At 30.8% G+C, this 11,158-nt stretch overlaps 1 protein-coding gene and 1 pseudogene across 1 annotated transcript; one reads left to right on the top strand and one right to left on the bottom strand.

Annotated features, from left to right (window-relative positions):
• Positions 1-1,395: 1,395 nt before the first annotated feature.
• LOC107606682 (putative protein phosphatase 2C 76 pseudogene) lies at positions 1,396-1,871 on the bottom strand (annotated as a pseudogene).
• Positions 1,872-9,448: 7,577 nt separating this feature from the next.
• On the top strand, positions 9,449-10,737 carry LOC107608908 (MLP-like protein 43). Its single transcript, XM_016310686.3, has 2 exons — positions 9,449-9,712; positions 10,158-10,737. The coding sequence occupies exons 1-2, from the start codon at positions 9,526-9,528 to the stop codon at positions 10,427-10,429; spliced, it is 459 nt and encodes a 152-aa protein (XP_016166172.1). The 5' UTR covers positions 9,449-9,525; the 3' UTR covers positions 10,430-10,737.
• The last annotated feature ends 421 nt before the right edge of the window (positions 10,738-11,158 follow it).

Genomic DNA, 11,158 nt, shown 5'->3' with positions numbered 1-11,158 from the left:
AACCACACAATCAAACAACACAGTCACTAATTCAGCACCAAAGTTCATTCTCAAATGTAGCACGCCAGGACAAACACAGGCAAGACAGACAAGGAAAGCACAAGTAGGTAGCAGCTACAGCAAATAGTTCAAGTAGCAGTTAAGAACAGTTTAGCAATTAGGCAAACCAAAACAGGTTCAAACCCAAGCAAAGCATACAAATGCATATGATGCATGCCTGTCCTATGGCTGATGAGGCTCATCTGTCGGTTATCCAGCCAACCCGACAAGTCTGAATTGTCCTTAGACTGTCCCCCGACGTGCATCCCCAAGAGTCTATGCATAGCTTTTTCTCAAATAATCAATATTGCTCAATGGGGGTAACATTTCCGGGAATTTATATAGTGCCCGGTCACACTTACGTCGTAGGGTCAACAGAGTATCGAGTTTTCAACCTGGTACACGTGGTGGCAAGCCACGTCACTTAATCTAGGGAACCTCGTATCTCAGATATTTCAAATTCATAAGCCATATAAATAATTCATTCATCATTCATCAATATCTAAGCCATTCTCAATATCATCATCATTCGTCAATCCATATCCCATTTCCAAATTCATTCAAAAAAATATATTTCAAATCAATCCTCATCATCCTTCTTTCCGTTAATCAACAATCTCAATCCAAAACATAATTCTTTCTTTGATAAATAAAGTAATCTTAAACCACATAATGCTTAAAATTAAACCTTTTTAAAATAACTACTTCAAATGAAACTTCTAATTTTATAAAATTTCGCCAGTATCTCCTCTAAAACTCGGATTCTGCCACCCTTTTCGGATCCCAACAAAACCATTTCTCAAACTCCTGTTCAACGGTTTCAAATCCAAGTCATTCACAAATCTCAAGCCGTTTTCCAAACCCAAATTAACTCTAACATAAAATCATTTTCCAATTCTCAAATTATACTTGATAATAATTCAAATCAGATTTTCAAATTAATCTTCAACTCACTATCTCAATACCAACTCAATATTCAGAAATAGCCACAGTCAAGTAAACAATCACATTCATTCAAGGCAATCCAGTTCAATTCATAAGACTCCATAATCACTAAAAATATTTATTTGCTTAAATATCAATTTATAACAACTCTTAAGAATAAAAATGAGTTTAATGAAAACACTCCTACCTCAATTTAGTTTAAACGCATCAATTCCTCTTTCGTTCATCACTTCTGTTTGGCTCATGATCCTCAAAGAGAGCAATTGCCTTACCAGCCTTCGATATTATAGTCCTATAATCTCCAACATTAGCAACGTAGAGACGGTTATCAATTAGAACAGCGGTTCAAGCAGTAGAGCCATCATCCCAGAAAATGTCTTTTTAAGAATACAGAAATTGAGAATTAGTACCTTAATACGTTTCACTTATAGCCAATTTGGCATCAGTAAAAGATTTTGGATGCTTCATGAGATTATCAAAGAGATGCTCTTTCAAATATTCTGCACCACGAAAACCACCATGACCATCAAATACTCCAAGTAAGCATACTGAATGACCACCAATTTTTAATGTTTTAATATCGTAAAAATCCTCCATCGATACTTTCTTCCCTCTGAAGCTTGAATACCCACAGCTAAGCCTTCCATCCTCACTATTCCACCCTCCACTTGCAAATCGGCCATCATCATCTTTCTCTGGCATCATATCTATAAGGAAATCAGCACTTCTTTCACCATCATCACTGTGAATGTCTTGAATTGGCGAGTAGGCGAATAAGAAATACTAGGGACAGCTTGCAAACTCCTCCTAGTGTTGTTTATTCTCACTCATTTGGCAAAGGTTCTAGCTTGAACAACTAAAGACCTTATACAACTGCTGCATACCATCTAAACGACCAATCAAGAAGACAAGGGTTCCGGCGGCAGCTGAATAACTCACAATAACAACTTCATTCAACATAAACACTCCCTCACAATAGTAACGGAACAACTTAAGCGTACACAACGAGATCAGAAATAAGGGTAAGGCTCACAAGAACAGTAGCGGCTTCAACGGTGGTTCTCTGGCGACAACGGCGCCGTTCTCCGGCAATAGAAGCACGGCTACAGCAACGGCGGTAGCAGAACAACAACTCCAAGAATCCAACCACTGAACCAATCTTCACCAAATTCCAAACCTTGATTTTGGAAAACCCAATCTACGAATCTTCCTCATCAAACCCCGATGACACCGTGCAACTCACCGGCGTCCATGGCAGCGGCAGAGATGAAGCACGGCAGTGAGCTGCTATGTACATCGCATCTTTTCCTCTCTCCTTCGTCCAATGGCAACGACGACGGCAAGGGTTCTGGCGGCGACGCGAATGCTTTCAACAGACAGCGGTGGCGGCTCTGATTACGACGACAAGGTGCGGCGGTGGCGACGAGGCAGCAGTAGTGTGTGACGATGGTGGTGCGAGCTGGACAGCGGCGACCTCTTCTCCTCCCTCTCCATCCTCGGCTCTCTTCTCCCCTTCGTTCTCCCTCTTCTCTATTTCCGTTTCCCCCTTTTCTCCTTTTCTTCCCCCTCTCTGTTTTTTTCCCTTTCTCCTTTTCTTTCCTTTTTTTTTTCTTTTGTTTTTGCTGAAGGCTGAGGCGTAAGGGATGAGGGGGTGGCGGTGATAAATTAGGGTTAGGATAAAGTGGTTTAGATAATTTTAATAAAATTAGAGGTACAGAGTATTAATTAAAAATCTAATTTAATCCCTCAAAATTATTTTAAAATACTAGTTAATTATAAATTTGCTAATTAACTTTTAAGAAGTATTTTAATTTAAAATTAGAGATAATATAATTTATTTTCTTTGTTTATAAAATTAAAGTATTAAATTCTAAAATCTCAATTATTTAAATTAAATCATATAAAATTTTTATTCTTTTATAACTGTTAAGTTGTATAATTTAAATATAAAAAATTACTCAATGATTATGAGATTAAGTAAAATTTTTAATTTAATTATCAAAATTTAATTTAATTACTTTTAATAAAATAATTTTTAAAAATAAAATCTTTAATAAATAAATAAATAAATTAAAATTAACTCATAATAATATATATTTTTTTAAAAAAAAAAACCTGAGTCTTACATTAAGTAGATTCAAAAATAACTTATTCATTAAAGAACGTACGTGAACTTATAAGCAATCTTAATTAGCTTCTTTTATTGATCCAATCTTTTAGGTCATAAATCATATAAAGAACATGTAATAGACAACACATTAGGATTGAAGTAAACAGATGGTGATTGTAAAATGGAAAATTCTCTGGCGTTGAGGCATAGATTCCTCTGCACATGCTGGTAAAAACGTGTTAAGTTAGAGTGTGCTGTTGATGCGTGAGCAGCTTCCCCTTAGCTGCAGTATGTATTTGGAGGATTCAAACGTAGGTTTCACACTTCAGAAGAGATGTGACGTAAATTTCAGTCAAATATTGCATTCAGCAATGCTAATCAATTTATGTTAATAAAGTAATTATAATATACTAATATGTCAACAATAAGACCTGGACATGAAAAGGAGGTTGGGCTATGTCAACATATTTAGTTAGTTTTGCATGAAAAAAAAAAATATGAATAAAAAATTAAAAAGAACTATCGAACCGTTTCATTTTTTAGAAAGCTATTCATTATACATGATTTAAAAAAAAAATATTTTTTTAAAATTTTTAAAACCTAAATTATTAAGTATACATTTTAATTTAAATATAAATAGTGAAGTGTTAGGAGCCAACAAATTTTGTAATTTGTAGTCATCAATTAGTCATTATTGATGTTTTTAATGGTGTGAGATTAGCTCTAATAATAAGGATTGCTTACTTTTTTTTGTTAGTTAAGTGCTGGCCAAATTTTAGTAAAACTACTGGCCCCATAGACTTTCTCTTATAAATAACCTGTTCTACTAAGAAATTTTACTTTTATTTAATTTTATACATATTTAATAATAAAAAGAGTGAATTCTCTTGAAACGTTTGTGCCTGTTGATATGCTAGTATTTATAACGTGAAACTAGAATTGTATATAAATAAAAAATACATATATATAAAAAATATGTTTATATGAAATAATAGAAACTTATATTACAATTATTTTTTTAGTTTTCTTTTTAAAATAACTAATTTTTATATATTTTTAATTCAATTTTGAGACAGTGTTAGGATAAAGATTTTATGCATCTATTTAATTATGTATTATAATAAAAAAAATTTATACATTCATCATGTATATAATTATCTAAAAGAATAAATATAATTAAATTATTATATAAAAAATATACATATATATTTTAAAATATCAAAATAAACTACTATGCTTTTAAACAATTATTTTAGTACTCATTATAATTTTCAATTATTATTTTAGGATTTAGGGTTTATGTTCGTCGGTTTAGCAGTTGGAAAGGTGAATGGTTAGCCGATGATTTAGGGTTTTATAGGTGTGATGAAGGTCTATTGGGTATGTGTAGGATCTAGGGTTAGGGTTGGCTAGTTGGAAATGAGAATAACTAATTGAGGATTGAGGATATAATATGTGTGATGAAAGTCATTTGCTTAGGAATATTGGTTAGGGTTTAGGGTTTAGGTTTGTTTGCTTGGGAAGGTAAAGGTATTCTATGTATTACATGTTACTAATAGGATAAGCAAAATATGTCACGTGTCACTTTTTCATTGTGATCGAAATTGAATCTCTCCCTCCAAGATTAGAGAGTTCGACGCTATTCCCCGCTTTATTTTTTAGCCAAAATAATGTGCTACATGTCACTCTCTCTATTTCTCGCTATCCTTATGTTGGTATATGTAATTAATTCTGATATCGGTATATGTACTTTAATTAGTGCTTATGCGTTATTATCTAATTTGATATTGAAGTTTTTCACATGACATTCTTGATTAAAACTGCGGAGAAAATATTTACCGCGAAAACTAATAAACTCCGTTCCTGAATATTCCCGTCGATCTCGGGACATTTTTCTATTTCTCTATACCCTTTCTATAGATGTAGATGATTTATAATTTATTCTTTGTATTAGTAATTTCATGAATGAAAATGTGTCACCCGATATATTGTTTGTTATGAGTAAAATAAAGTTTTTTGTTGTAAAATGTACCAACTCTATTTCCAAGTTAAAATTGTAATTGATAATTGTATGTTTTTTATACGCTATCATCTAATTATAATTTAAAAAATAGAGGAAAGACATATTAATTTTAAATCTAAATGAATAAAAATTAATTAATTTTATTTGTGCAACCGGTTTGAGAAATGATTAAGCATAATGGTCTTTACGGTCCGGAACGGACTCAAGGGGGCAAGCAGTAGCATTGGCCTCCCTGACAAATTTTAAACTCATATGATGAGGTTGTAATAGATGCATTATATATAGTAAAAATTTAATAGCGTAATAATAACAAAAAGAGTTATTATTCATCATGTATTAGAGTTTAAAAAACAATGTAGCAAGTAATCAAGAACATGACCTAAATAGATAATCCAACAAATTACTTCGCACCGCCCTAACAACTTAGCAAATTACATCATCATCATCCCAACAATTTATCAAAGTTTCAACTTAACAACTTCACGCACAGAAAATCACAACAAAAGCTAAAAAAATTGAAATGAACCGACTAACAACGACAAAAGAACAACTAGCAAATCCAGCAAGTTCTCGAAAACATTCGGAAATAACCGGAAGATACTAATGCCAGTGGAATCATCATGCTAACGTATTAACTTTTCTGCAAGCATGCTATTCATGCAGCTAAAATTTCCTAATTACTAAGATCCAATTATTCTAATTTCACATGCAATTAACTTACTAAGTTTTCAAAAGCTAGCAATTATAAAGCCATCCAGTGACATGGTAAAACCACTTCATCATGCATGTCGAGTGTAGTAAAATTAAAATAAAATAAGAGATTTCACAGCTTAACATCAACGTCATATAGAAGAGAACATATCTTCAGTATACCTTAATTCAGTCTATTAAAAATATCCAAGCTACTACTAATTCAAAAACTTACTTATTGTAATAGAACTCAGAAGTTGCAGAGTTTGAAGCAGAGTGTTCGTCTTGTCTGGGTGTATTGTCTGGTAGCGGGCGTTGGCGAACTCACCCAGGCGACAAAAGACAGCAGTTTAATTGACGGCCAGGTGTAGCTCTCGGTTAGGTCCCAGCGTTGGCATGCGACAGAGAGGCGTGGCTACCGGACGACCGGGAATGCGAACTCGAACAACAAACAGCGACCGAACGTCACCGGAGGAGGGCACGACGCCGACCTCTAAATGAAGACGTGAACGTGAACGGCAAACAGACGGTGGCTACAGCGCGCCTGAGAAGACAACGACGACGGAGGCCGAGCTCCAAGTAGCAGTTGTGATCGGTGACGGCGAAGACGGGATGAAGACTTCGATCACCAGGGAACCTATATATACAAAACGCCAGCAAACTTTGAACTAGACGAAAGCTACGGCTAGGGTTTCAATTTGGCACTAATTTGATTTGCTTCATACAGGGGGGTCAGGGTGACTTCACAAGTGACGGAGGGTGTGGGAGAAGCTAACGGGTTGGGTGCTCTTTTTTTTTTTTTTTGGTTATAATATTTCTCCGAGGCCCATTCAATTTTTTTACCTAACTGAGGCCCGAGCATAAAAAACAAAAAACCAATTACATTATGTTATATTTAATCTCCAATTAATTAGCTTACTGTTACTTCTAATCTATTTGATTAGAAATTTCGATTCCCACACCCCTACTGAATTGTGGGACTTTCTACTGCACTAGCTGCGTGCCTTCGACTGCAACACATGCAGAAGCAGTGAATGTTTCAATGGATACGTGTTCCCACCACGTTGAGACATGCAAGATTCACATCTGCTGAAGAATCTTTCTTTCAGCACAGTAGCAGCAACTCCCTTGTAAAATAGCAACATTGAAGAACTTTTAGATTCTACCTTTACCAAATCCTTAAAGAAGCACCTTCTTGATGAACTCACATTTTACGAAGCAAATAAATGCATAACTTAAAAAAGACATGATATGTTTGATTATTTTATTATTTTTTAAACAAAATTATTATACAACTGTAAATAAATTTGATTATTTTATTTTATAAATTTTATTATTCTTTTATTATGATATGTTTAATTATTTGAATGGTTGTTTATTTAGTTAAAAAAATATATTGTATGTATAAAAATATACCTAAATATATGATATCTGGCTTTTTTTTTTAGCACATAACATTACGTATTGTTGTATTCATGTTTTATATATATTTTTATAAAATTTTCTCTGATGAGTAATAAGACTAAAATCAGTTAGTATGGTTGTAACTGATTTGATCGAATCAGTTATTTAGGAAACAATACAAATTAGAGTTGCAATTTGTTAAACTGTGATCTCTAGATGTGGTCATAAATATGGGTAATTATGTTTTAAGTGAACAACATATAGAAGTACTCAATATATATTCTAGTGTATGTGACTTCCAGCATTCAATAAAATAAATTAAAATCATCAATTTTCTATGCCTGCTTTATGGTATCCCAATAGTTCTTGATTTATGGTTAAATCCTAAATCCTAGCAAATATAAGGAGAAGAATTTTGTGACATAATAATAATTTGTTATATTCACATTGATGATTAAAAAAAATTGTAACCCATTCATAATTATTGCTTATTTAATCATCACAATAAAAGTAAGGGTGATATTAAAAAAATTAAATACATTATATTGACTAGTATATTAATGAGTATTAAATTGTCTATAAATTTATATTTTTATTTATTAAATAAGTATAAAAGTAATAAATACGGAATTAGTACAGTGCAGATAGTAAATACTTCCCACTCTAAAAAAAATCTTGATTTCAAATTTTAATAATATAACTGCAAATATATAAATGAAGTTTATCATAAAATCACTTATCTAAAAAATTTAAGCAGACAAAAAAAAAATAATATTAATAATTATATTTTTAATATTCTCACTCAAATAAAAGTTTTTTTTGAGTTTATTTAATTTTTGTATAAATTTTTTATTTTTTTTATTTATTTCATAAACAAAAATTTGTGCACCAAAATTTTTTAAATCTCTATTTTATATAATAGAAGTAGATATAAAAAAAATATTATAAATGTGTGTACGTGCGTGTGTGTGATTCCACAAAATTAAAGAAAATCAAATCATCAAGCACGATAAAAAAAAATTATAAATGATTATCTATTATTCAGTATCCACAATAAGATTCAATTTTTTTATAGTAGTGATTAATAGTATTATTAATATAAAAAAAATGTTTTAATTGATTATCACAGTAGTCCAGATACGGATTTCATAATTTATTACAATTGGTTTTTGTTGAACAATTTATTGATTTGTTTAATCATCACTGCCTGGATAATAACAAAGGTCATAATGTAAATTACTAATATTAAATAGTAAATGATAATCCACTACTTTACCTAATACATCAAGACAAATTATAAACACGTTTTTAATAAAAAATGATTGGAGATGTGTTTAAAGTTTTTAAAGATATAAGTTAACATTTTATATTTGATAAAATATTTTTTTTTTGTACAATTATTTTTCATTTTGTCCATATATATGTGTATGCAGGGTGGCAATCGACAGCAATGATGGGTGATGAAAGAAGTAAAACGAAATTAGCTGGCTTTTTTTTTTAATCAAAGATAGAAAATTCTAACCCGTGACCTTTTAATTGAGTATGAGAAGATTATGTTATTTAAGTTATAACTCATTGTTAGTTGGCTTTTGTTGGCTCCCTAACCAGCTTGTTATATACGTCAAGTCTAACTTATAAGCAATTTTATGTTATTATTGTCATGAGATGTAAATACCAAATTTTATGCCTCATTATCTATGATGCACGAACACTGACATAAATATGAGACACGACTCGACACGGGACATACAGATACACAAATTTTAAATATCATAAAATATGAGAACACGATTTATATATAAAATATAAAGTATTTTTTAGATAAATTACAATAATATTTTGATATTTTATTGATATTAAAATATAAATTAATTTTTAATTTTTTTAATATCTTTTTTTAATTATATAAAATATTTAAAGTTTTTTAATAAATAATAATATATATTATTTTTAAACTCATTTCAAGAATACATATTAATAATAAAGTTAGACACATACTTATATGTGAGGGTATTTAGGTGTGTCTAAAAGTGTGGTTGGTAAAAATTTTTTTATTTTTTTTTTAAACACAGTTGAACACAGCAAACATACATGTCGAATCAGTGTCGATCACTGTCGTGTTCAAAATGTGTCCGACACACAGACACAATAACTTGACAAAGTATCCGTGCTTTATATCTCATTATTAATTAGATTATATCAGAATCTATATTCTTTCTATATAAGGCTCTATAAGGCAGAATATGTTTATCCATCTCTCATTTACATACTTTCCTTGCTTCACAAATACTTTTGGCTTCTTTCTTGAGTAGACATGGCGCTAAGTGGTAAACTTAGTGTTGAAGTTACGGTCCAAACACCAGCTGCAAAGTACTTCAACATCTTTACAACTCAATTCCACAAGTTTCAAAACATTTGTGAAAGAATCCATGAAGCCAAGTTGCATGAAGGTGATAACTGGCATGTCCCTCATTCGGTTAAGAATTGGACTCTTATCGTAGGTAATAATTTAATGGTTAAATTAGTGTGTTAGTTCATATAAATTTTTTAAATTTATAATTAAATTTTTATATTTTAAAAGTTTTTAATTAAATCTCTGTATCTATTTTAAAGTTATAATTAATTTTATTTTTTAGAGTAAATATTATAAAAATATTTTCGTCCATTTTACATTACTAGCAAATATGTTTTTGTCATATTCCGACATTCAATATTTTTTGAACGCCAAGGATGTAATTAGAAATTTAAAATTGGGATAAGAATCCAATTAAAAACTTTTAAATGTATGCATCAATTATAACTTTGATGAAATTATAAAGACTAATAGAATAATTTAATCTAATTTAATCGACATCCAAATAAATATTTTTTATAAAAATTAATATATACTTTTTTTTTGAGTAATTATTTATTTTAATTGATTATTGTGACAAAAAAAAAAAATAGATGGCAAGCCAATTAAGTTGAAGGAGAAAATTGAAGCTATTGACAAGGAGAACAAGTCAATGACATACAACTTTTTCGATGGAGACATAAGCAAGAACTATAAAGTCTTTAAGGTCTTTCTTCAAGTGTTTGAAAAGAATGATGGTGGTGCCTCAATTAAATTCACTATTGAATACGAGAAAATCAATGAGAATGTTGAAGCTCCATATGGATTCTTGGAGTTCTTTGAGAAGAGTGCTAAAGATATTGATTCTCATCTTCTCAAGGCATAGATAGATAGCTGCATCCAACAGCTATTTATGAAGAAGAATCTCAACAACATATAAAATAATGTGTTTGGCTATATATATATATATATAGCTTGTGGTTAATATTATTAAGAGGTTTTCTAATATATATATATATATATATATATATAATAATTGCAATAATCAATCTTGGACACGAACAATATAATAAGGATGGTTGCTGCTGCTTGCTTCGGCTTTTCATCCTTCTTGCTTTGTATATGTGGGCCAATGATTTCTCGTTTGAGTGTGTTGTGTACTTGTGTAATATATAATAAGTGGGATGTTTTTCATATCCGTATGTTATTTTTTTTTCGTTTATTTTTGCCAAATCGTCTCAACATTCAACTGTACATTTGATCATATATGTTTTAATTTTCCAAAATAAAATTTGGTATTTACATCTCGTGACAATAATAACATAAGATTGCTTATAAGTTGGTCTTGACGTATATAACAAGTTGGTTAGGGAGCCAACAAAAACCAGCTAATTTCTTTTTACTTCTTTCATCACCCACGCCATTACCGTTGATTGCCACCTTGTTGTTGTCGACCACCACCCCCCTCCCCCCTCCGCCAACCGCCACCCATCCTCCTAAATCCTAAATTCTAAGGACTTATAAATCCTAAATTCTGAATTCGAAATATTAAATTATATATTAGTAGAGGAAAAAATAATAAAATTTTTAAAATTAAAAAATATACCCTAAAAAA

This window comes from Arachis ipaensis, chromosome B7, assembly GCF_059453495.1.
Source record: "Arachis ipaensis isolate K30076 ecotype BB chromosome B7, ASM5945349v1, whole genome shotgun sequence".
NCBI lineage: Eukaryota > Viridiplantae > Streptophyta > Magnoliopsida > Fabales > Fabaceae > Arachis > Arachis ipaensis.
The sequence above is the reverse complement of the archived record's forward strand: the minus strand, read 5'-3'. Positions and strand labels throughout refer to the sequence as shown.

Bases quoted from the DNA above. Each gene is read 5' to 3' on its own strand.
- LOC107608908 (XM_016310686.3), top strand. From the start codon at position 9,526: ATGGCGCTAAGTGGTAAACTTAGTGTTGAAGTTACGGTCCAAACACCA. The intron at 9,713-10,157 runs GTAATAATTTAA...AAAAAAAAATAG, and splicing joins GAATTGGACTCTTATCGTAG to ATGGCAAGCCAATTAAGTTG.